The sequence below is a fragment of the Nycticebus coucang genome, chromosome 4 (genome assembly GCF_027406575.1).
Source record: "Nycticebus coucang isolate mNycCou1 chromosome 4, mNycCou1.pri, whole genome shotgun sequence".
Taxonomy (NCBI): domain Eukaryota; kingdom Metazoa; phylum Chordata; class Mammalia; order Primates; family Lorisidae; genus Nycticebus; species Nycticebus coucang.
This window is the reverse complement of record NC_069783.1, coordinates 28,422,853-28,449,291: the sequence shown is the minus strand read 5'-3', so window position 1 is coordinate 28,449,291 and position 26,439 is coordinate 28,422,853. Positions and strand designations below refer to the sequence as shown.

General features: G+C 47.5%; 1 protein-coding gene across 1 annotated transcript; it reads right to left on the bottom strand.

Annotated features, from left to right (window-relative positions):
* Positions 1-718: 718 nt before the first annotated feature.
* On the bottom strand, positions 719-26,439 carry LBH (LBH regulator of WNT signaling pathway). The gene is made up of 3 exons (XM_053587799.1): positions 26,169-26,439; positions 23,547-23,649; positions 719-3,218 (listed from the first exon to the last, which is right to left on the bottom strand). The coding sequence occupies exons 1-3, from the start codon at positions 26,192-26,194 to the stop codon at positions 3,030-3,032; spliced, it is 318 nt and encodes a 105-aa protein (XP_053443774.1). The 5' UTR covers positions 26,195-26,439; the 3' UTR covers positions 719-3,029.

Sequence of the window (26,439 nt, the reverse complement as noted above, 5' to 3'; positions counted from 1 at the left end):
CAGGACCCCACCTGAGGGCTGAGTGAAGGCAAAAATATGTAGACTGGGGTTAGAAAAATGTCCAAAAATCCCTTCTACAAAGTGTTGCTTTCTCTTGTGCCAACCTCCACCAAACCTCCTTCCTGGTCTCAGGGCTATTGTCTCCCCCATCTGCCTGATGGTGGAGGGCAAGTGTCAGGAGAGCCAGGACCACTGTCAATTCTGTGTCCCCAGCCTCTCACCCATGCCTGTTAAGTGGTGGGTACTCAGTAAATGCTCCAAGTGATGGCTTGAGCTCTCTACATGCCCATTCACCCCAGTCTTTGCGAATGAACTTACGACATACCTGGGTTTCTCTTCCCTTGGAAAGGCAGTTGAAGCCTTGGTTGTGGGTGAAAATCTCCCTGGGTGATGCTAGAATATTAATGCCTTGACCATATTCAGACCACCAAAACCCAGGTTTCTGCATGTAAGTTCCCAAGGTGTTTATTTTTGAAGCTTTCTAGGTGATAGTGATGTCTATCCAGAATTGAGAACCACTGGTAACAGAAGAAAAGAAAGGCTGCCTTCATCCATGCGGGTGACCAGATATCACAGATGGGCTGGCTTTGAAGGGCCAGCAGACAGGTGCATAAGGAACCTCACTTGGACTGTCCCAGTGCAGCGTCCTGTGAGACTTCACTGAGTTCCCGACTCCCTCTGTTCCAGTGGAGCAGGAAGAAAGGAAACCAGACCCGAGTGGAAAGCATTTTCAAACTTTTATTTACAACTGTCACAGTGACAAAAAGTAGTTTGGAAAAAAAAAATGCTAGTTTCTCCCTGAGCCTCAAAAAAGAACAGATAGAAGTTACAGGAGGTTCATTTCACAACAGGCGTTTATACTGAAATACTAGGATTTTTTTTTTCAATACGATCAGTTAGAAATACACACAAGTTGCTTAAAAAAAAAAAAAAAGAGGAGGCCAAATAGGAGCTCAGCCACTTGTCCCAGAGCAGCTGGGTACCCCCGGCAGGCTCAGCTGCAGGGGTGTCCTAACGTGAGAGTAAGCCCTTGGCCTGCTCAGACTGCACACGGTCATACAAAGTGGTCTAGTGACCGGCAAAAACAAACCACCCCATAAACGTACATATACACAAAGTAGATTTGTTACATGGTTTACAAGCACGTTCCCGTCACACAGCAAGACTGGGACAGATGATCCAGGGGAGCAGATGAGAGGGAGACACCAAAACACGGGGTTTTAAAAGGCAAGCCCCCTGTCCACAAAGGGAGGCAGGGAATGAGGGTAGGGACGAACCACGCTCTGCAGCCCAAACCGAATGAAGCGGGGAGCCGAGAGAAACCTGCTCGCAGCGCAGGCGGCAGGCCTCTCCCACATCTGCGAGGAGCTGGAAGAAGTTATTGCCATTGTTGGTGTGTGTCACACAGGCAGACGACAGAGGGAGGAAGCAGGGGTGAGGGCAACCATCAGCTTCCCAGAACCGAATCCTGCTGACTGCTGTGTCAACAGTGTCCCTTGTCACCCAGCCCTCTGCCCCAATATTCCCCAGAGCCACACTGCCCTTGAGGTATTAGATGCAGCTATACACACAAGTCCAAAACTGGGGCCAACTGGACTGCCTGGGGACCTGAGGGATGCGGTGGGTGCCTTCGTTGGCTCAAGGGTCTACATCCACCTCCTGGCCATGCAGTCCTGCTCTGAGATGGTTGAAGTGTTTTTCCTACAACCTGCTACTCCAGAAGATTCTTAACTACAAGCAGCTCTCAGTCCAAAGGCCATCATCTCATGCAACTGGTGATCTTGTAGGAAACAGGCATTGGGGGTCGGGAGGGACGGGAGGACCACCGTTCAGCGAGGACAGCAGAGTCCCCTTGCCATACACCTGTGTCCAGGAACAACATGAGGGAAGCCAGAGGGCTCGTGACACCCTTCAGTCAGTCTCAGACTGGATCCCAGGGCTGCTACACGAGGTTCAAAACCACTATGCAGAAACGCTCAGGACACGCAGCTCATGGGGCTTGCGTGAAAGCCCCCTCCCCAATTAGAAACAGAAAAAGCCACCTTGGCTCTCTACACATCTTCCACAGGAAAAACAGGCCAAAAGCTGTCACGGGAGCGGGCACTGCAGCCGGCCAGGCTGGTGGCATAGGATGCAAAGGGTAACCCATCTGCTTGGCTGCAGCCAGGAAGGTGGTGGCGCTGAGGAGGGAGGTGAGCCCGGCCATTCCCAGCCTCTGCTCCCACTCTGAGAGCAAGTCCTGGGTGGGCAGAAGTCTGCCTTGGGGCTTCCAGCAAGGGCAGGAAGTGCTCTGCTACTTCCCAAAGTGCTGGAGACAAAAGGACAAGTCAGGGAAGAAAGCTCAAAAGCACTGCGTCTTATACACCTGGCCACCTGGGCTCTGGGAGCCCACCATGGCGGGGGGGGGGGGGGCGGGGGGGGCAGAGGCCCTGGGGAGGGGCAGGAGGCCTTGCCTTTCCTGACATCACCCTCCTCCCCATCACAGACCAAAACATCTGAAATAAGAGCAAAGGGTGGGGTGGGGAAAACTGGAGTGAGATGAACACTGTTTTCTGATGCCCCTGCAGCTGAGCACTTCCTGGCTGCAGTTCTCTGCTCAATGCTTTCTTAAAAACATGTATTTTCTCTTTTGCTTTGTGTTTTCTTACTCCAAATGTTCCTTGCGTACTTTACAACTCTCCTATACCCCAGCCCCAGAGCCCACTAGAGTCCCACCACTGTCTCTGGCCATGGAGTTCAGATAATGATCTCAAAAACTGCCCCTCTCCCTGCCCCCACCCCTGCCTCCAAGCAGCTCCCTTTCTCAGCAGGCCTTGCAAGTCCTTAGAGGGCTCCACTGCTTGGCAGATTTCAAGAAAAGACAAGCAAAGAAAAGAAAACCAACTCGGTGATTTGCAGGTGCAAAACGGAAGCCTCATCTGACATTCTCAGAACTACTGTGGCTCTCTTCTTCCATCATGATGGGAAAAACACAGTTCAGGAACGGATGCTGGCTGGTGTGGCCCCACGGGGCTGTGTCCGCAGGGACTCTACTGCTCCTTGTTTTCTTTCGCTGTCTCTTCGCAGTTGTCTTGTTCCTCCTCCTGGACCAAGAACTCCTCGGGGGGCCATCGGAGCTCCCCACTCTCCACCTCGCCCTCTGTGGGCTCCACCACAATGGAGGGCAGGCGGTCCTTCAGTTTGCAGCAACGCTCGAAGTCTGATGGGTCGGGAAAGATCTGAAATACAAGCAGAGCAGGCACGCGGTCACACACAGCAGGGACTAGGCTCTGCACCTGGGGTGCGGTGGGGTGGGAGGCAGGAGCCAGGGGAGCCCATTCTGAGGCAACATGAGAAATAGTCCTTCAGTCAGACTTTGATTCCAGTCCTGAAGCTGCAGGTTTTGGAGCAGTGCCACTGAGTCTAAATGTTAATGTGACTCTGTTTGTACTCTGCTTTATTTTATTTTCAGATAAAAGGATGCAAAATCATGCCAGCCCCAGTAAGCCTTGTCTCTCTCTCTCTAGCAAGCATTTTATGCCAACAATGCAAAGCATACAACAGGCGCCATAACATTAAGTTGCTCCCATGGTAGTTACTGACACCGACTACATGCCATTATGACATTTTCAAACCCACACTTTCAAGCTGAAAAATAGGTGTTGCTAATGCTATCTTTAAAAAGTCTCAGGCTTGGGGGAATAGGTTGTCCAGGATCAGGAAGCCAGGAAATGAGTGAGGGGTGGAATATGATCCAAGAACAGGTCTGTTTGACTCCCTACCCCTGTGCCAGCCTACCCTCTACAACTGTAAAGTCAAAGCCAATGCCCAAAGGCCTACCCTCAACAGCAAGCTGGGAGCAAAATCCAAGGCCCCTTTCTTTTTAACCTGTGGGCAATTCCTGGCTTCTCCCCAGCACTACATCTGAAAGAGTCCCCTTCTCTTCCCAGAGGCTTCCTTTTTTTAATGCCTACTTTCTGTCCTGCCCAGAGCTGGCAGAAACCCCAAGCCAGGCTATAAAAATCAAGGGCCAAGTGTGGCCCTGTGGATTCTCTTTGCACACACTGCCCTGTGACTATAACTGACCCAATTCTTTGCCCAGCAGCTTAAACACTTAATCTGCTGGACTGCTGGGTCCCTTATCATTCACAGCCCTCTGTGACGTGCCGGAGAGCCAGAGAGAGGAGCCTTTGTCTGCAATGCTGGGACTCACAGAGTTATGACACTTACCACCTTCTAGGTCATCTCTTCCCACCTCTGCATTTGATAGATGAGGAAACCAAGGCCCAGAAGGATCAGGAGACTCACTCAAGGTTGAGCAGTTTGTTCAAGGCAAAAGAATGGAAAGCAAACCCTGGAGCAGGTGGAGACACCTTTGAAGAGCTCCTGGGGGCTGCCTGCTCCTTCTCTGGATCAGACAAGCCCATGACCACAGACAAGTGTCCTCTTATCCCAGCGGGTGGAAGAAATGCCCTGCCGTGAGCCCAGGCCTTCATCCCGAGGCAGTGCTACTGCAGGAGAGGCACACTCAGGCCCTGCCATAGACCACGTGGGGCTTCTAGGATCAGGGCCTCAGCAAAGCTGCCCCAATCCCTGCAGACAAGTGATTATTAACCATTTATCCAATAAAGGCCTATTGCTGGGGATTAAGCCCTAAGCCAGTTGCACAACCATGCATCATTAAAGACTTAATGAAGCTCATAAAAGGTATGGGTATGGTAACAGCAGCTAGGAGGGAAGCAAGGAGGTGGGGCCCAGCCTGAGGGTCAGGGAAGGCCCCGGGAGCTGACCCCACCTGGACTCTTTTTCCATGGGGGTCCCCTCAAGTTCTGCCCTTGGACTGTATTTTGCATGAGCTCATGCTTACTGAGTGGGGAGTGGGCTATTTGAGGCCTTCCTCATTTCTTATGAGAGTTAGGGTCTCTCATGGGGGTGGTGGTGGGCTGAGGACCCAAAGTACCTCTACCCTAGGAGCAACAGGACTATAGACTTTGCAGGTCAAATGGCAGAGCCAGGATTTGAACCTCCATCTGCCATTTTCAGTTGCCTGTGCCTTTTGAAATAGGAACTAGGGTGCCCCTGGATTGACACCTCATTTCAAGAGGGAAAACTGACCACAGAGAGTAAGCAAGACTCCAGGCCTTGACTGGCGGCCCCAGCTCAGGCACCCGGGACTTCCGCCTGGGTTAGCCATGTCTAGAAGATGAGCTTCCTGGTCCAGATGCTGGTCTAAGCCTTCTGAGACAGTTGCCCTCTGTAGAGCCTGGCCCCTGCCTCTACCCCGTGACCTCCCCTGCTGCCCAGGGCTATGGTCGCGGCACCAGGGCCATGCTGCCCCAGCTGGGAGATGAAACTGCATCTCTAACCATGATCACCCACCCTGCGGAACAGTGAGGAAGACTAAAGCAAGGCAGAGCCAGCAGCAGGAGGATGAGGAGGAGGAAGGCAACAGGAGATGGGGCGCTGGACTTCATTCCACCCTATTTGAACTGGGAATAGATCTTTCACTAAAACGAGGGAAAAAAATATCTAATTGAGATGATAGATGACATTTTTTACTAAGCAGAATCTAAACACTAATCCTGTGAAGTATATAGTGGTATACAGCAGTCCCCCCTTATCTGTGATTTCACTGTAAAGTGTGTGGTGGTATACAGCAGTCCCCCATATCTGTGATTTCATTGTGAAGTGTGTGGTGGCATACAGCAGTCCCCCCTTATCTGTGATTTCACTGTAAAGTGTGTGGTGGTATACAGCAGTCCCCCATATCTGTGATTTCATTGTGAAGTGTGTGGTGGCATACAGCAGTCCCCCCTTATCTGTGATTTCACTGTAAAGTGTGTGGTGGTATACAGCAGTCCCCCATATCTGTGATTTCATTGTGAAGTGTGTGGTGGCATACAGCAGTCCCCCATATCTGTGATTTCATTGTGAAGTGTGTGGTGGTATACAGCAGTCCCCCATATCTGTGATTTCATTGTGAAGTGTGTGGTGGTATACAGCAGTCCCCCATATCTGTGATTTCATTGTGAAGTGTGTGGTGGTATACAGCAGTCCCCCTTATCCGTGATTTCACTCTGAAGTGTGTGGTGGTATACAGCAGTCCCCCTTATCCGTGATTTCACTGTGAAGTGTGTGGTGGTATACAGCAGTCCCCCCTTATCCGTGATGTCAGTTACCTTCACCAACCGTGGTCCGAAAATAGCTGAGTATAATACAATAAGACAGTTGGAGAGAAATCACACATAAATTACAGCATATTGTTGCGATTGTTCTATTTTATTATTAGTTATTATTGTCAATATCTTACTGTGCCTAATTTATAAATTAAACATTATCACAGATACATATACATAGGAAAAAAACAGCATATATAGCTTTAGTGCTACACGCGGGAATTGGAGCATATTCCCCGCAGATAAGTGGAGTTTGCTGTAACCTCTATTGTACAGATGGGAAAACTGAAGCACAGAGAAGGCTTGTGACCTGTGTAAGGCCACATATCCAGAAGGGACCCAAATCCAGACCTGTAGGACTTCAGATGACACATTCATTTGATGACAAAGTGCAGCCACAGAGCCCAGATGCTCACTGTGTCCTTGACATCAACGGTGTAGCCCCAGTCAAGTCCTCTCAACCCCAAATGCCTCAGTTTCTCCTTTTGAGAAGTGATATGACCTTTTCATCTCACTAGATGGGTATAAGTTGTTGACTTATATAAAGATAATAACATGCTTTGAGAGCATCAGTTGAATTCAAATTGTTATGTCCTGTTTGGAGCAGTTTCAACAGGTCTATAATAAGTATCCAATCTCCAGGCAAAAGGCGATAATATTAACACAGTCATTAAAATAATTCCAAACAACGCCATTCATACCAAGAGCAGCCAATTAAGTCTTTTAAGTCCTTGGGGGAAGTCTGAGCACTGAACTTCTGATACTGCTTAGCTACCAGAGAACTGGGCTCCCTGAATTGCCATAGCAGGTGCTGTGAAAAAAAAATTTTTTTTTCTTTTACAAAGCCTTTTAATTGTATCTTTAAAAATCACTATAATAATTAATCTAACTCTTCCATCAGAGACTCTCTTTTATTATTAGAGTATAGCAATGTGTGCCTCTGGAAACTAAAGCTGTCTCCAAAAACAAACTAAAAGCACCCAGAACCAAACAGCTTCTGGTTTCCTTACAGACAGACAAGAAAGCCTTGCAAAGCATTGCTGAGTATTTTGCCAGCCAATCTTATCTCCTACAGCTGCTTAAGAAGCTGACCCCAAGGAGGTCAACATTTTTCCACTAAGTCATGCTTTTTAATCATCTCGGCAGCAGAAAAATGAGAGGTTGCAACTGCAATTTGATGGGGGTGAGGAAGGCAGTGGAAAAAAGGACTGGAGTTAGATTTGCCAAGCATATGATAGGTAGGGTGAGGGTGGCAGCCCAGCCTGCCATGCTGCATGCCTGCAGGGACTGGCGAGAAATAAAGAACTGCCCCTGTTCAAAATAGAAACTGCTTCTGGTTAAACCTCTTACTCCGAAGCATGTGCCTTCTCTCTGGGCTGCAGAAAGGCAAAAACAAAACAAAATAAAAAATCTTTTCCCTTCACCTTGTGGCAAAGGCTCATCTCTAAGAAGGCCAAAAAGAAAGAAAGACAGAGAAGGCTCTCAGAGGCCTCTCCCACCCTCATCCCAGGGCGGAAAGGCCAAGGAGCATCTGTCTGCAGCTGTGATTGTTCCAGCCCTGCACCTTCCTCCCTCTGCTCGCCACTGGGCTCCACATCCAGTTGTCACACAGGGTTGCCAAGGCTGATGGCTGGGATGAGACAAAGGGACACCAAATTCTCCCCTTTGCAATGGAGTGAAGTCCTGAAGATCACACCCATCAAGCATGTCCTGCAGCCCCACTGTGTAGGAACTGCAGTCCTTCAAACTTGGTGACAGTGAATTTTATAGTGGATGCCTCTCCAGAGGCAGGCTTTGCTAGGTAGCCTTTAATCCCAATAGGCCTTGATGGAAGTTTTGGGAATGCAAACGGATTCACTTGAAAGGTCAAGGAAGTTTGACCTAGGAGGAAGAGACAGTCTGAGATGTGGCTTGGATGCCAGTACACTGAGCTTCTAGCTGTACAGATCAGCATCGTCCAAGAGAAGGTTCTATGCTAATGGAACCATTCTCTATCTGCTGTCCAATATAGGGGCCATTTGCCACATGTGGCTACTGAGCACTAGAAAGGTGGCTAAATTTTAAACATTTTATCTTATTATTATACATTTATATGTGACACAAGAAAATATAAACATAAATTTAATAGAACTTTAAATAGCTACATGTGGCTAGAGGCTATTGCATTAAGATGATTAAGCAAGGGGATAACGAGATCAGGACCAGCCAGGACAATTCGTTGACTGACCAAGATGGGCAGCCTCAGAGCAGAGACTCCTGGGCTTCAGGGTGAGCCTCTGGAGATGAGGGATTAGCGGGGAAGCTATTTGCTAAGGTGTAAAAGTGGTAGGCCAGGCAGCTCCCGTTTCACCCACAGAGGAGAAATGAAAGGCAACACCAAGGCTCCAAAGGCCCCAAATTTGGAGGCCTCGCTATCAACTGTCTGCCTCCAAGCCAGGTGACCTAAACCTGGCTGCCTCTGGGGTAGGGAGAGGAGAGAGATGCCTGGCACCTCTCATGGAAAATGTGAGCAATTCTGGTTGGAGCCACCCTCCCTTGTGAGCGCGCATCCCTCAGCCATTCTCTCTGAAAAACAACCCGAGCTGGCCACAGAGAGGGCGGAGGGCTCAGCGCAGAGCTGAGAGATGCTAATAGGAAAAGCAGACACCAGCAGGTGGAGGAGATGAAAGGTGGTTAACTGGACACAAAGGGCTAATTACCAGCTCTGCAAGCTGAGACCTCAGGAGCCTGGACATCCTGCCCCCTCTGTGCTGGGGTGGAAAGAGGAAAGAGGAGTCGGGAGGTGGGGAGAGCAGAGCGCCTGAGAGAAATAACCAGGCCAGCTCCCTACTGCACCATATACAAAAGCACATCATACGCCTCTGTCCTCTCTAGTTGCAGAGACAGCCCCAGACCTACTCTGGAAAATCATTATTCCCACAGGAAGACCGGGAATCTGAGAGACCTGGTTCTTACCCTGCCCCGATCTCTTATTACCTCTAGGACCTGGTCAGCTCATTTCACTGCCTTAGTGTCCTCCTGAGCAAACTGAGGATGTTTCCACTCTACAGTGTTGCTGGGATGGTCACATGATGCCCCCACAGTGCCTGGTGGCTCAGGTTGAGGTCCATTCCCACCTCTCCTCGGATCATGCTAATTTTAATCTTAGAGGGCTTGGGGAAGGATCAAATAGAAGTGTGTGAATGGGCTCTGTGAACCCTAGATTCCTAAGGATGGTCCTTAATAGGCAAAGCTGGGGTCCCCAGGAGCATTCAGAGTGAAGGACTTATAGCTTGGGACAGGCTTATGCTTACCAATCCTAGGCTGGGCTCTTAGGAGAAATGGTGAAGACTTCACTGCTTCCTTGCCCAGTGCCCCCAGAGCATGAGTTAGGCCAGCTGGAATGGAAACCATTATCTTGTCCAGCTCCTGGTCACTCAGTGGAAGGCCCTGAAGCCAGGACTCTTCCCATTAGGCACCTCCTCCCTCGGCCTACTCCAGGGCCTGCCACCTGGGCAAATCAGATCTCACTCCCCAACCCTGTGTTCTCATCCCTCACCCCAGCTCCCCAAAGCCTAGACTTCTTATTTCTCCTAGAGAACAACAATGAATTGGCCGCATTGTTTACTCCTCCCCAGGAGGGGCTGATTTATAACAATGAGCAGACCTCTACCAGCATCCTGCTCTGCCAAGGGCCTAGTGAATCCGCATGAAAGATACACACTGCACTCTGCCCTCTTCCAATACATGAGGCAAGGAACATGGGCTTTGAAATATTTGCCACCTGCTATTTTATCATTATTATCATTACTATCTGCATTTTACTGACTTTCAAAGAGAAATATGGCTGGTAAGAGCAGAAAGAACAGCAGCAAAGGGGAGGGGCTGCTGACTCGATTCAGGAGGGAAGAACCTTCTCCAGGCTCCACGCAGTCTGGTCTGCTCCCTGCCCATCTCTGAGGCTTTCACCTCGCTCACATCTCCTCTGGATGAGAGCTATGAAATATCCCCCCCACCCTGTCCTGTCCTTCCTTGGTGCCTCTAATCCTATGGAGGACGTGAGCACAGATTTGGGGCTTTTTATTACAACTGCTAGACCTCCTTCCTTTGGATCAAAGATGCTTAAGCCTTAGGCCTTGAAACTTGAAAGAAAAGGAAATCCTTTGGATAAACACCACCTTTCATAAACATCTCTCAAATACATACCCATCCTGCAAGTCAGGAGTTCCGAATTCCAATTAATTAGCACTAATTGCTGCTGGTAAGTCTGAACCTAGTGAAATGGTGAAGCTTTTGGAACATTAGAGAATTGTCTCAAAGTTTCTCTTGTCCCAAAAGTGGGTCATAAACTAATACTAGTCTTTTTTTTTTTTTTGAGACAAAGAGTCTCACTATGTTGCCTTTGGTAGAGTGCCGTGGTGTCACAGCTCATAGCAACCTCAAACTTGGGCTCAAGAGATTCTCCTGCCTCAGCCTCCCAAGTAGCTGGGACTACAGGCACCTGCCACAATGCCTGGCTATTTTTTTGTTTGTTTGTTTTTGGTTGTAGTTGTCATTGTTGTTTGGCAGGCCCAGGCTAGGTTCAAACCCGCCAGTTCAGGTATATGTGGCTGGCACGCTAGTCGCTGAGGTACAGGTACCCAGCCAACTAGGCTTTTTTTTTTTTTTTTTTGTAGAGACAGAGTATCACTTTATGGCCCTTGGTAGAGTGCCGTGGCCTCACACAGCTCACAGCAACCTCCAACTCCTGGGCTTAGGCGATTCTCTTGCCTCAGCCTCCCGAGTAGCTGGGACTACAGACGCCCGCCACAACACCCGGCTATTTTTTTGGTTGCATTTTGGCCGGGGCCGGGTTTGAACCCGTCACCCTTGGTATATGGGGCCGGGGCATTACCGACTGAGCCACAGGCGCCGCCCAACTAGGCTTTTTTCAATTTAAAAAAAAAACATTTCCCCTAAAAAAAAAAAAAACCTCACTTGCACACTTTATGGGGGCAAGACATGATTGCAAGAGGGACTTTACCTAACAATTGCAATCAGTGTAACCTGGCTTATTGTACCCTCAATGAATCCCCAACAATAAACAAAAAAAAACCTCACTTGATAGTTGCTCCTGTAAAAGGGGCCTGAGACTTTAGTTGATCACATTGCACCATTAATCTTAACAACTGAAGCAAACAAAGCCATACTCTTAGAAGTAGACGTACCTCAAGCAAGCCATCTGTATTAAGGGAGGAGCTGATGGCTCTAATATCCTCTCATCAGACACAATCTATTCGGTCTCAAGCAGATGTGCTCCAAGCGCAAACCCCAAGATCCTTTCAGGAGGGGAGTGTCCATGAAGGCAAAATATTTTCATAATAATATTAACATGTCATTTGCCTTTTCCACTGTGTTGACATTTGTACTAATGGTGTAAAAAGCACTAATGGGTGCAAGTGATGGCACCTTAGCAAGAATTAACACAGGACAGCAAACTGTATTTGTCATTATATTGTGCACCACCTGGCATGATTAGAATGAGAACAAAAAAGAAAGTTAATGTCCTTAATGAAGGAGTAATAACTTTTGTTAAATATTGACTCTTAAATACATGCTGTTTTAATGGGCAGTATGATAAAATGAAAAGTCAGGCTAAACCATTTCTGCTGTTTACTGAAGCCTCTGGGAAAGCCCTTAGGTGACTGAGTTGCCAGCTAAACTAGCCACTTTTTCCATGGAACACCACTTCTACTTGAAAGAGTATGTGATCAACTACATTATTCTGACCTGGGTATTTGGTAGATTATTTTCTTAAAAATGCACAAAGGGAGCCTGTCATGTCAAGGAAAATGACTGATGCTATTTGTCACCAATGACAAAATTGTTAAAAATTAGAAATTTGGAAAACTTCTATCAGCCACCATGAGCTTGACATCTGCCTAATGCTTGAAGACTTTCTGATGAGACCCATGGAGATCTTAACTGAATTGGAAAATTTGCATAACTCAATGAAGCAATATTTTCCAAATGATCAGCGCATTACAATAAAAAACCAAGCATGGGTAAAAAGATTCACTCAAAGTCTGAGACAGACTAATACATTTTAATGCAAGAGTATAAAAAGGTCATTGCTAAGGTTTCAGATACCACATTGCCACTAACGTTTAAGAAACTACCACCTGTAGTGCTTTGGTAAAGTATCAAAGGAACTTCTGACAAGGCTGTGAAAATATTTCTTCCTTTTCTAACTTCACACGTGCATCAGGCAGATTTTGTTCATTTACTTCGACCAACACAGATTGATGGGGCAAGCACATATGAGAATCTAACCACTTTTATTAATTAGTCTTATTTATTAAGACTAAACAGATTTGCAAAAATGTAAAAACACCTCTCTTCTCACTAAACTTTTTGTTTTAGAAAATATGTATTTATTTTTATTAAAAAATGTCATTTATATTAGCATGCAATGGTTTGACTGTTACTTGAAATGAGTTAAGTAAAAATTTGAAAGTTGTGTTTTAATTTCTAAAATAGTAAATATCAAAAGACATAATCTGCATTAAAAAATAAAAAAGGTCTTTGGGTAGTCCTAAACTAATTTCTAAGAGTATAAAAGGAACTGACACCAAAAGGTTTGAGAACTGTTGGCCTAGAGAAATATTACCTTCAGGAAGATGACCACATAACGTTAAAAGACGACACATATAGTAGAATCTCTATGAGGTGACCACCCAAGGGACGGTAACAAACTGGTCAACATATGGAGGTACGTAAAGAACTAGGCCTACTATGCTGATACACACATATGGTGCATGTCCAGTCTGTGAAAATTAGGTCAACTTAAGGAGGTGGTCAACTATGGAGGCCCTACTGTATTTTACACTGGAAAAGATTTTATAGGAACAAATACCCAAAAGGCTAACATGAGGAAGAGAGAACAGATTTTTTTAAACTACATGCACATCTAGGATCAGGATGAGGATTTTACTTCATTATTCGACTTTCTAACAATCACAATAATAGAGATTAACTCTATTATAGATGGGGAAATCAAGCCCCAAAGAGGTGATGTGAGTTACCTGAGATGACAGGGACAGCAGCAAAGCCAAGTTTAGAAACCAGTTATCCACATTCTTAGTCCATAATCCCCCTGTGCTGTGGGATTCTGAGCTCTGCGTCTCTGGCAGTGTCCAAAGACTATCATGGTAACCAATGTCATGCTCCTGTAGAGGACATCTGTTAACATGGCAACTGGACCAATCTCAAAGCTGCTCTCCCACTCTTAGATACTATAGTGCCATAGCTTTGATTCCTAGGACAGGGTATGTATCCACAGTTTTCAAACTTTTTGTTTGTGTAGTCCCCCAAGGAATTTTGAACTATGTCCTCTTTTGCATGTTATAAAACTCCAGGTATGTTATTTTAACATTTTAAAATAAAACTTTTATACCACTTTTAAATGTCCCTAATGGATTATAAATATCACAGCAATTTGAAATGAACCATCCCTATTCAAAAACTCCTGCTGGGTATGGGGATGCATGCCTGTAATCCCAGCACTTTAGGAGGCAAAAATGGGAGGACTGCTCAAGCCCAGGAGTTTGAGACCAGCCTGGGAAACATAGTAAGATCCCCATTTCTAACACAATTTTATTTAAATTTTATTTAATTAATGTGTGGTGGGTACCTGTACTCCTACCTTTTTGGGAGGCTGAGATAGGAGGATCACTTGAGCCCAGGAGTTCAGAGTTACAGTGAGCTATGATTGTGCCACTGCACTATAGCCTGGTGACAGAGTGAGATCCTATCTCTAAAATGAAACAAAACTCATAAATAAGCTCTTAAGCCAAATTTTACTTTTTCTTTACATAAAACTGTATTTCCAGTCTACTTTTCCATAAATTTTTTTTCTTAAGGTAGTGTGTTTAAAAGATTTTAGCTCTTAGCTCTTCATAGTTTTGTGCAATAAAAAGATGGATTTATGTATATAAATTGACATTTAAAAAATGTCCTGTGACCTTAAGGCTTTATTAATTTAAAAAAATTCCTGGATTGACCTACTGCAGCTGTTGATATAACTGACCAATGAATGTACCACAAGTAATTATTTTTTTATTTTTTATTTTTTTTGTGGTTTTTGGCCGGGGCTGGGTTTGAACCCGCCACCTCTGGCATGTGGGACCGGTGCCCTACTCCTTGAGCCACAGGCGCCACCCTGCACAAGTAATTATTAAACACAGAGGTAAATTTTTATGGGTTTTTCCTTACCTGGATAAATGGATGAGATTTACGGGGTTTCCCAGACCAGTAACATTTTGAATGGCCTGTTGGATGCCCCTGTGGTTTCTATTTTATTTTATTTATTTTAGGCATCTGTGCTGTGATTTTTTTGTTGTTGTTGTTTGGTAGAGACAAAGTCTTGCTATTTTGTCAAGGCTGGTCTCAAACTCCTGGCCTTGGCCTCCCAAAGTGCTAGGATTATAGGCACAAGCCAGAGCCACCCATGACTGGCTGCAGTTTCTATACCTCAGGGAAGGCAGCTTAGAAAAGTCAGGCAGGTGAGCAGCAGGTTCTCCTGTTACAAAGACTGAGCAGGGCAACCTTGACAGAGAGGTAGCACAAGCCTGGAGAAGACTGTCTGCGGAAATGCAATGCGGAGGCTGAAGATCATGGAAATAGATTTCCTGAAAACCCTCCTGCTGTTAAGTCCCTTGCAAAGTGTCTGTGAACCACATGGGGCAGCTGTCCTCTCATTTTAACACTTGGTTAAAATGTGAAGTAGTGTATATGGACACACAGAAGCATTATTAGGAAGTAATTTGGCATGGAAATCTCTAAAGCTCAAGTGCCAAGGAAAACATCCAGGAAGGATCCTAATGCTTCAACTGCCATATATAAGGGGACAAATGAAATCAGAATTTAGTATTAGCTGATCTTTAAGAATGTTTTCATCTAAGAGGATACTTTCAATTTTTGAAGAGAAAAAAATCGAAGAGAAAAAAATCAGTAACAACTGATTTTAGGAGACCCTGAAAGAAACGTGCTGTGAATTTCACAGTCACATGAGCCGGGGTTTACTAGCCTCCCGGTACCACCTACATATGTGTTATATTTTTCCTTTACTCCTTTGCTTAAAACATATTTGTTTAAAAATGAAACTCTATCATCACATGGTATAAATGGAAAACTAGTATCACATGCCATAGGTAGTGCCATTAACAATGCACTAACACATTTAAAGTTGCCTGTGTGATAGCTAAAGTAACTTCGTAAACCACAAAGAATACGTGGACCCTGCTGGACACTCATCTGAGCTGTGGATGTGTTGTGAAACATCTGGAGCCTTGCAAAATTACGGGGGAGAAGGCCCTTGGGCACTGAGTCCAAGACTTCCATCACGTTGAGATGGACTTCAAAGACCTCAGGCCATCCTTAATTCCAAGGAAGCAATATTTCTCAATTGTGAGCATTTCTGGAACCCCAGGGAAACCAAGATGTTTCAGGAGACCAAGCATGCATCTGGCCAACCTTCCAGGTCTCCAGAACAGTATGATTTCACTGGTCTTCTTCAAGGTCATGCCATGCTCCGATATCATTAATAGAGTAAAAGAGACAAGTGCAGCAATTGCCAACCCATACCCATTTGTAATTCAGAAAGTGTGTCAACTTACCAACTATGGGACAAGAAGATGATACCATGATCACCGAGTATTTTGTAATGTTGTCACTTAAATATCAATTGTTATCACTATGGTCAAAATCAGTAATTAACAAACTACATCATCTCCTACTAAACACTTTAAAATCACTAAATACCTTTCTGTCTATTTATAAAACTCTGCCATGATCTCACCTCTATACATATCCTACCCCTGAGATTCTATTTGCTAGCGCTTTCAATGTTTTAAGCTTGTATTTTGATAAACACTTTCATCTATGTTTTCTGTTTTTTAGGTAATATAAAAATCAAGAGGCTTAATGATGTTGAATGTCTTTGAATCAGTAATTCTACTTCCAGGAATGTATTCCAAGGAAACAAATCAGACCTGTGCTGAGGCTTATGCAAAATGAAATTCAGAACAGTGTTCTTTGAAAGAACAAAACATGCAACAACCTAAATATTCAGCAATAAGAAGGGATATATGACAACATTTTACAAAGAAAACCAAATGGCAAGAGCATATTCATGATATGTTAAATGAAAAAAGGATTCACCATAGTTTATACAATTTTATTGCTTATTGATAGATGCATTGAAAATTACTGAAAATAAACATTCCAAAATGTTTCAGTGACAGGATATGAGTGCTTTTTCTTTCTATTTTCCTAAATTTCTATAAAAAAATAAGTATTATCTTTATTTTATAATGAAACATGTACATCTACACACACTTTTACCTTTTGACTTGGAAATCCTACTTGTAATACTCTTCTATATATAAATTACCATATTATTTTTAAGAGAAAAAAGTGACCTAAAAATTTCAATTGAAGGGTAGTAAAATAAATTGTTTTAACTTTATAATGTAATAGATTATGGTTATTAAAAATGACAGCTTTGGAGCATGCTGATGACTTAGATGCTATTAAGTAAAACTTCAGAACACACAACGTGTGATCGTGGCTATATAAAAATGTAATTGCAGTGAAAAAGGGCAAAAGATGCTCAAATGTTAACAGTTGTGATTATACATGGTGATATTATGGTCATAGGAAAACAAAAAGTTTAAGGAAGAAATTAAAAATTCTCTCATGGTCACATGCTATTTTTAAAATTTGAAAAGTAGGCATAAATTATAAAATACATACTCAATGAAAATATGAAATTACTAAAAAAAGGGGAAAGGAAAGGGAAAATGTCCTAAAATTACAACACTCTGATTTAAAACAACCACTAGGAAGGTTCTGCCATCTTTCCTTCCAGTTGTGTGTGTTTGGAGGGTTGGGGGGTGGGGCTGTGTGTCAGTGTCACAGGTACTGCTAGCTCTGTCCACAGCTATCGGGACCGACCTGGGTGCTGCTGACACATCATGGGCTAATGGCCACTGACTCAATGAGAATTTATATATGAGGCTGTGTCTGGAGTAAGTGTCTAGGAATTTAAGAAAGCAAAGGATGCCTCTTCAATCCAGGTTGGACAAGGGCTTTAAGCCCCCAAAGTAAAGGCTGAAGATGAATTCAAAGTAGATTTTAAATTCTGTTGGGGAATCACCCCAAAATCAAATTAGGAGAAAGGGAGGCCTGAGACCACCCACCTTGGGACTAAAGCCCGGGACTGCCCTCTTTGCTCAGGCCAATCCTACTTTTTGTGAGAGGTACAGACCTTCCTTCCCATTGACTCCAGTAACATTTCTGGCCAAGGGACAGGGAGTCCTTACAGTTTTGGCCACGTGCTAGGGCCCTTGTCTGCACAGTTTATCTAAAATGAGCTCCTGGCAGTGCCGGGCAATTAAGTCCAGGGTGGGGTTGAGGGTGGGGGCTGAGGAGCCTCTTAAGCTTTCCTCAAAGTCAAAATGTTAGTTTGACAACACTTTGGAGAAACTTCAGGCACGTTTCTATTTGTTTCAAGCTGGGTCTGTATATTAATAATAAGAGAAGTGAAGCAGCAGGCACAGGATCTGGTTTGCTGATAAAGAGTCTTTCTTGAGCGGGCTTGGGGACAAGGGAAGGGCAGGTGGCGAAGGGGGTAAAGGGAGGTGTCACAGTGGCTACCAGATGGGGAGGGCATGAAGCCCCCGAGTCTAAGCTCTGTGTGAACAACAGCCTGTCTTCATATCCGCTGAGGATTATTTCAGGATTCGTCCCTGCAAGATCATTTCAGGACACTCACTAGATACCCAGGAATAGCTCTTGGCTATAGTCACAAGATTCGCCACCCAAATTCGTCCCATTCCCTAAGAGTACAATCCTCCTTTCTCTCCAACGTGGGAGACTGGGTCCAATTAGAGAAAATGCTGATCCTCTAAAAACCGACTTCACAGCACTGTTAAGGGAAAGGGATGGTTCTCAGAACAGGCAAGGGAGAGACGAGGGGCTGGTCATTCAGTGCTCTTTAAGCAGCTATTTGGAGGACACTGTGCCCAGTGCTGTAGGAACAAAGGGAAGTCTGAGATACAGCCCCTGGCTCTGTGGAGTGATGAACACACGGCCACTTGGAGACAGAAGCTGGGTTGTATAGCCCTAGTGTGTATGTAACACGTTGGCTGGGAAAGTGAAGACGTCTTGTTCTTGCCCTGGCCCTGCTACAGACTCACTGTTGTGACTGCGGAGTGTTTGGGGAAAGGGGGAAATCCCCCATGGGAGTAATTCCAGCCCTCTGCGACCTGTGCCCAGGAGCCTTCCAAAGCAGTGAATGTGACATTCATGTCGAGGCTTTGAGCAGAGGAGCAAAGCAGACTGGATCTGAGCAAGACGAACAATGACTCAGATAGAGGCGTGATGTGCAGGTGCAGGACCAGCATCTCTCAGGGAAGCGCGTTCACTGTGCTTCTGAACCAGGTGGTCGGGCTGCCTGCTTTATACCCCATTATCATGATTCTTACGCAGGGGTGGGGTGTGGAGGGAGTAGGGGCAGCAGAGAGAAAATCTGCCGCGATTCCAGGAACATGTCGTGTCTACAGCTGGACATCTCCTGTCAAATGTTTTGGAATTTTAGCTTTATGCTCTTCCAGGGACATGGGAGGCCTTTGAAGGCTGATGTCATGAGAGATAGGTCCCTGGTGACCATGGGACTTGTGTGTCATTGATAAGCAGAATCTCCAAAACTCTCACAGACATATATAGCACTCCATGCTACAGCTGGGGGTGACCCATGAGATAGAGTGGGGAGCAAATGTCAAATGTCACGGATATGCAATGCCCAGAATGGCCTCATGAGCAGAGACAGGGAGGATGGAGGTGCGACGCTGGGCAGGAACCATAACCTGACACCCACTTCAGCACGTGCATTCCATGCAGGCAGAGATGGCAGAGGGAGGCGGAGCCCAGGAGGACTCCATCAGAAAGGCTCTGCATGGATGTGAGCGGAGAGAAAGTATTTCTGGGCTGCTACCAGACTTAAGGGTCAAGCCAAGCCTGTTCTTTGAGAAAGGAGCTCCAGCCTCTGATGAAGAGTGGGGAGCAGGGGGAGAAAGAAGGTGGATTTGGGGGGGTCTGAGAAATAAAAGGGCACGAGATCCTGTCCCTAGAGAGGCCAGTTCTCGGTCCCCACTGGCCCTTCAGACTTCACTGCAGAGCTGCAGCTGAGGCTCGGAGCTGCAGGAGCAAACACTAAGGCCAAGACTAGAAAGGTCAGCACCCGCGTACCTCCTGAAGGGCCAGGAGATCAGTCCCTCCTGCCTTGGGGAATGAAGCAGCAGGTGCAGAAAGGTCTGGGCTCTGCATAGGCTCCCTAGGGTGTGAGAAGAAATCACTCCTCTGGCTGCCAAGCATCCTCCCTCACTTCCCTTAGGAGCGCCTGCTGCTTGTCTGACTGACAGGTGGATGTCAGATGGCAAGAGGACATGACCAACAATAACACACAGAGGGCAGCCAGCAGGGGATATGTGCTGATTAGAGAGGAATTTAAAGAGCCTAGAGAAGGATAAAGTGATCAGGTCTTGGTCCAGATGCTTTAGAAGGGACAGTTTTAATTGAAAACCAAGGAGCCTCATCTGTATCTAGACCTCAGCAAGGGCGATGACACTGAAGCCTCAGCATGCCGTGCTGGGGGGACGCCTGGCCGCAAGGCAGGGATCCCAGTGCCCCAGGCTGCAGTGCTGTCACTGCCCACAGGCCACTCCCAGGACCCCTCGCCAGACACAGTCCAGGCCAATGTGGGTTCAGTATAAAAGGAGACCCAGTCAGAGGAGCATTCCCAACACCACATTCTTAGAGTCCCTGGGGCTAAGGAAGGAGCAGGCTTCCCCAGGTAGCTGCTGACTCGCTTCCTTGAGTTAGAGAGAGGAGGCATTGGGCAGACGTTTCTGTCCTAAGGATGGGATGCTGAGAGGTCTGAGGACATAGCTGCAGACAGCAGAGACAAACACACCCTCCTGGAGACCCTTCCACTCAGTTGGTGAGCTGGCAGCTGCCCACAGCCTGCCCAAGTATACTCAGACTTTCTAGTAATCATTTACTCCCCCACTCCAGGGGGGTGTCACAATTCACAGAGAGTGGATGTGCAGACATGGATTTCACTCACTGGACGACTAACTCTCCAAATGAATGTTAAGACAATATAAGGCTCCAGCTCAGTGGATTTTTATACATGCTCACCAAATGGCACTAAGTGGCCAAGGTCAAAATATGGGGCTGACCGGAATCTTTCAGGGGTTACAGAGGGCATCGCTCTGAAGCCGTGACAGGAGTGAGCTGAGCAGGCCTTCACAGAGGCTCAGCCAGAGGGAAGATGCTAGATTTAGAATCAGGAGACTCAACTTCAGGGAAACAACATCATCATTTAGCAGCTGCCCCGTGAAGGCACCAAGCACGGAGGCACCTTGGATGGGAGAGGGGTAAAAAGACTCAGTCCTGCCCTGCCCTCAGGGACCGAGCAAGGAGAGGGCAAAGCAGAACCCGTATCCTCGAGGCCCAGCATGGCATCACTGGGAAGTACAAAATGCCACAGGCGTTAAAAGAAAGGTCATTATCTGGTACAGAGCAATCAGGAAAGCTGCATTCTCAGGAGGTCTGGAAAGCAGGGGAGTGACTGACAAAGTCCAATGCGCCATTTATTTGATGACTTTGTTTCAAGGTCAAATCACAAGCCTGAGATTCTATTTCATCTGCCAAGTTGGGATTGATGTCTCCTTCCCACTCTCAGTTCCTTAGAAAAGCAGGTCTTGGTAAAAGCCACATACTATTATTATCCTCAGGAGGAATGCCAAGAACAGAGCGCCAATACCCCCCGGCCCCCCGCCCCAAGCCCGGAGCCAGGCCTGAGCAGATGGGCTCTAGCCAAGTGCCAATCCCAGCCTATCCCCAGAGCTCTGGTGGGACTCTGTTTAACTGGATAGCACTAGCTCTGGGTGGGCCCTAGACTATGTGTCACAAGATAATCATCAGACCCAACCACTGTGGGGCCCCACGCTTGGCATAAACAAGGGTGAGAGGGGCATCTGACAGTATGACAATATGGCCTTAGAAGATGGAGCTGCCTGTCAAAGTCCTAATTTTCTTTCAAAGCCCTGAGCCAGTCTCACCTCCCCTGCCAAGCCTTCTCAGATTCCACCAGGAAGATTTGATCATTGCCACCAGTACCCAGATAGACCATGGCTTCCAGACCACCCACTCTTGCACTGACCACACGGCCTGTGTCCCAGAAGTTTATGGGCATGTGGGTCTCTCCCATGGGCCCTGGGCCAGCAGAGCAGGTTGCACACAGAAAATGCCCAATAAATGCTGCTTGATTAAACACTATAGCCTCTCCCCCTTCTCTTCATCAGACAACCCAGACACCTTTCTGAAATCATAAAAATTGTGAAACATTGTGACAAGAGTGCTTTGAAGTTCCAGGTAAGATCCTTGGGAACTGGGCAGTGGTCCCCATGTAGGTATCATGGGCAGATTTTTCTGAGGGACTCTAAGAACTGGGCCCTCACCACAAGGGAAGATTTGAGAATCCTTTCCTCAGGCGGTGCTCAGGTATCTGAGGAGCCCAGAGGTGATTTTCCACCTCAATTCCCTCCTGCCACCTCAGCCTTTCTCACACAGTGTGGCAGCCCCTACCTCCCTCCCACCTGCCCTGACACTCAGACCCAGCAGAACAGCCTGAAGGACTCAAAGGGTTGAGAAAACGGTGGGGCCTGGCCCTTTATCCTGGGATGTGCTTAAAAGGAGAACAAACAGTATAAAAAGCACACAGAGGATGTAACGATGACTGAGTTTGGAAAGGTTCTGTGATGGAAATCTAAAACCCAGAACTGAAAGAAAACCTCACCTGTAACCACAAAGCGACTCAGTCTGACTCAGTAGCTTGGAAACTGGCAGCCAAAAACGCCCCAGCTGGTGGGCCAGGAAACTTCTACACCTCCCACCAGCCTGCGAGGCCCTCAACTGTCTTCCCCAGACCCACTCTTGGGAAGAGTCTCTAAAACCAATCCAGGGGGGTAGTGTTCCCCTCAACTCCACACCCCTTTAAGGCTAATGTCATATTTATTTCCAGTCAGCGAGAGGGGCCTGACTATATTGACACAAAACAAAGGGGCCTCCGTGGGCCTCCCAAGCGTGTCTGAAGTTACAACACCCAATCTGAGCTCTCTTTCATCTTGGCTTTCTTTGGTTGCCCTCCCCATCACGCCCACCTCAGCTTTCTATTTGCTTCTTTCTTTACAAAATAAATGTCCCTGGAGCAGTTCTGAGGAATGACCAGCCAGAGTAAGTTGAGATTTTACCCAGAATGAACCCATGGTGCGTACAAACAATACATCAGAAGGACCCTGCTCTGGGGTTAGAGGGACCTGAGTCGCTGACTCAGGGTGAACCTATTTTCTTATCTGAAGCAGGGCAAGTAGACCCACCTGGTACAGAGTGAGCAAGATAATGTCTGTAAATCATCTGGCCCACAGAGGACACACACTTCATGCCTGTTGCACGCACTACCATACCCCATTCGACTTCTCTGGGCCAGCTGCCCTACATAACTTTAACCCTAACCCTCACTCAGCAGACTTCTCCCTCCCTCCAGTTTAACAACCTGGGAAATCCCAAACCTGCTCATTGCCCCAGAGGTAACTGAAGGTGTTCTGTCACACTCCTGTCGCCCACAAGGAATAGTGGGAAAATAGCAAGGCAGGCCAGAAACAGGGCCAGAATGAGAGTCCCAAGTGGTCAGTCTGGTCCCATTGTGGGTGTGGTCCTTATGCACACTGAATCCACAAGACAGGATGATCTCTAAGCCTGAACCCAGCAAGAGCATCCCTGAGACAGCTCCCCCACTCTGAGTAGTTTGAATGTTAACTCTGAACCTGCAGGTTCACCTGAGAAAGAAAGCAGCTCTGGACATAGCTCTCCCCCAGCCGAACACCCTTCCCCAGAAGTCACCCCTCCCAGCAATGCCTCTATGTCCACGGTATGGGTGGGAAGGGAAGTTCTGGTCTGAATTGACTGCACAGATCTCTTTCTCCTCTGCTGCTGTGAATGGGAGAGTTCACGGAGCCAGGATGACTAATTAATAAGAATGGCTAATGCCTGCTGACTCCCTATTAGTCCCAGGCACTAGGAATGCATCTGCTCATCATGTTGAATCTTCACCCCATCTTATGAGGTAAGGACTACTGCTGTCCCATTTTACAGCTGAAGAAACTGAGGCCCACTGGCATTAGGAGACTTTCCCGAGGTCGCACAGCTCTTACTAATGCCACTGAGAAGCAAAACCAAGCCTGTCTCCTTTCCCAGCAAAAGACACCAGGCTCTGAGGAGTCAGAGAGAAGCCAGTACTGAACTCACCTGATAGGACAGGCCATCTTTCCGGGGGTTGAGGCCAATCTCCTCCATGGATGGGGTGCTCATCATCACCTCAGTCATCTTGGCTGATCTCAGATAATCGGAGCTGCCAAGAAACCCAGACCAAAAGTCAACAAACACAGGCTCTCACATTCCTGCTCTCCACACATTGGCTGCTGTGGGATCAGGGGACTGTCTGGAAGCAGGATGAGAGGTGTTCAAAACAGAACTTGCAGAAAAACAAGCTCACACCCTGAGGAAGAGCCTTGCAAGCCCACAGCACCAGGGCTCCAAGCCCCGACCCACAAAGGCCATTGTCTGCAAACCTCCCCAGCAGACCTCTTCCTTTCTCCCTTGTGCACTACTCCCTGAATTTTCTTTTAAATAACAGAGTTAGAAAAAACCAAAACAGTAGGTTGCTGAGTCCATCTGTCTATATTAAAAGCCATTCAACCATAGCTCCCCTCATCCCTCCAACTAAGAATAAAAATAATCCTCACATGAGTTTTCCAAAGGGGAATTGCATACTATTATTACATAATAACAATAGCAGGTCAACCTCAGGAAAACAAAGTCCAAGCATGATGCTTTCCTCAATTTCTCAGTCTCTCTGGTGCTCCATTTGGCAAAATGCCCCACTTACGCCCCAAGGGGTCAGCTCTGCTGCAAGTTTCACATCTGCCAGCCAAGCCCCTTCTCTAGCCTCAGCCACAGCAGCTGCAAACTCACAGCTTGGAAAACATCCCCCGGATTAAAAGCCTTAAGGATACCCGACTCTGATCGCAAAGGAAATTTCCAGAGGGGCCAAGCTGGCCCACCAATGGCTGACATGTGAAAGTGCTTTGTACTCTAAGCAGGATACAAATGTTCCATTATCCTTGCACAAGCCATGGGCACACACAAGATCCTGTGAACAAAATGCCAAACATACCTACCAAATCCAGGCATCCACCACAAAACACCCAATATTCTCACCACCATGCCCATCACGTGGTTTAAAAAGAAGGGGAAAAAGAGTGGACAGGCTTTCCAAGGACTGTCTCAAAGGAAACGGGTGCAGGACTCTTCTTCATGTTATGGTTGTTAAGAAATGACCCTGGATTTGGAAACAGAACTAACAGATTCTGATCTCCACTCTGCTGCTCACGAGCTGTGTGATCTCCAGAGCTGTGTGATCTTGAACAAGTCCTATAACCTCCCTGAGCTTCAAGTGCCCTGTTGGCTACTATGATGCTAACAATGTATATAAGGTTAAGGGTTAATGTTCTCCAAAAAGCGTTGCAAACTATTAAGTACTAACCAATAAAATAATCTTAAACCTAATTTTTTTCATAACATTCCTCATGGGCCCTAACACTTACTTTGGCAAATGTGAGCGGCCAGAGGCACGAAGCCTTCAGCATCCTCACCCACAGGGTGCCTGAGGCTGCTCACACACCCCCGGGAAGGAGAGGGGTACACAAGCTTTAGGGGTGGAGGGAAATCTACTTTGTTCTGCAAGTTCAGTTCCCTCTCTAAACAGGCCAAGCTGGGATGAGGGGAGACTAAGAGAAGATGCGGCCTTCGAGGCACATTTAGGCTCGGGAGCTGGGACCTCCAAAGGCACTTCCTCCCGGGTCCTGGAATGGCTGCCACCGGACCCCCAAAGAAACAGGCCAGAAGAGGGCCCACAGGGCTCTCTCCAGCTCTTCCCTCTGTCCTCTCTCGGGGCTGTGGCTCAAGCCGAAAGTTGAAGGGGGAAGCATGAACATTCCGGTTTCTGGGCCAGAGAGGACCTCGCGGAGGTTTGAGCTCGCTGTCCCTTCGTCCAGCGCCCGTTGGCTCCCCAAGCTCGCACCTGAGAGCGCGCTCCGGGCCGCCAGCGCTCTCGCCCCGGCCTCTCTCCTCTAACCCAGCTCCGGAAGGAAGGAGCAGCGGGCGCGCACGTCCCAGCAGCCAGGGGCGTCTCTCCGCATCCCTCCCGGCCCGGACCTGCAGTCCCGCCCGGCTCTTTCCAGCTCCACACCAATGGGGCGGCTCCTCCCAGTCCCGGCCTCCCACCAAGGTGTGTCCTTTTTTAGGGGCAATGAAGAGGGGCAGAGATAGAGAGCGTGCAGCGTGTGCCCTGCTGCTTGTGGCTTGGTCTGGGTTATGTGTGAGGAGACCGTGTTTCCTCCACTCTCCGGAGCTCTGCAAACGCCGCAGCCGCACCAGCTCAGCTCCGCTGCAGCCGGCCTCGACGCGGAGACTTGCATGCAAACAAAAAGAAAAAGGGGAGGGGCCGGGACAACAAGAGCCCCCTATGCTGGGCAGGGCGCCCGCCTCCTGCAGCTCTCCAAATAGGGGGTGTCACTAAGGGGCTACAGGCTTAACCCCTGGCTCCCCTAGGCCCCAAACAAGCCCTCCAGCAGTCACTTAAGTGAGGGCTCCGACTTCACTTCCTTTGTCTGGATGCTCTCAGCACCACTTCCCCCCACCCCCACCTTTGCAACCTTGACGTTGACTCCTACACCGCTCGGGCAGCCGGTTAGCGCCTGGAGCCTGAAACGCCGGCTGCCCTAGTACCTGGAGCTGGCAAGAGTCTGCGTCCGGGCCCCGTGGCCACGGCCGCTGCACAGCCGCCTGTCGCGGGCACAGGGTACTCACCAGTGAATGGGGAAATATACAGACATGAAGTCCTAGGGGAGGCTGACCCACGCCCTTGTGATTTAAAAACGGTCCCTGCGTCCCGAGCGAGGATGACACGGGAGCGCACTGGGGCTCGCCGTCCGCCTTCTCGGGACAACCCCACCGCCAGCGGCGTCGGCAAAACAGCTGGAGCTCCCCGCTCTCCACCGAGCTCCTGGCCCCACAAAGAGCCCGTGAAGCCGTATTTATAGGGGCGGGGGAGGGACTTGGCCGAGAGAGGCCACGCCCT

Excerpts from the sequence above, each read along its gene's own strand:
- LBH (XM_053587799.1), bottom strand. The coding sequence starts at position 26,194 with ATGTCTGTATATTTCCCCATTCACTG. Across the intron at positions 23,650-26,168 it reads GTATATTTCCCCATTCACTG|CTCCGATTATCTGAGATCAG; the intron begins GTGAGTACCCTG and ends GTTTCTTGGCAG. Across the intron at positions 3,219-23,546 it reads AAGATGGCCTGTCCTATCAG|ATCTTTCCCGACCCATCAGA; the intron begins GTGAGTTCAGTA and ends CTTGTATTTCAG.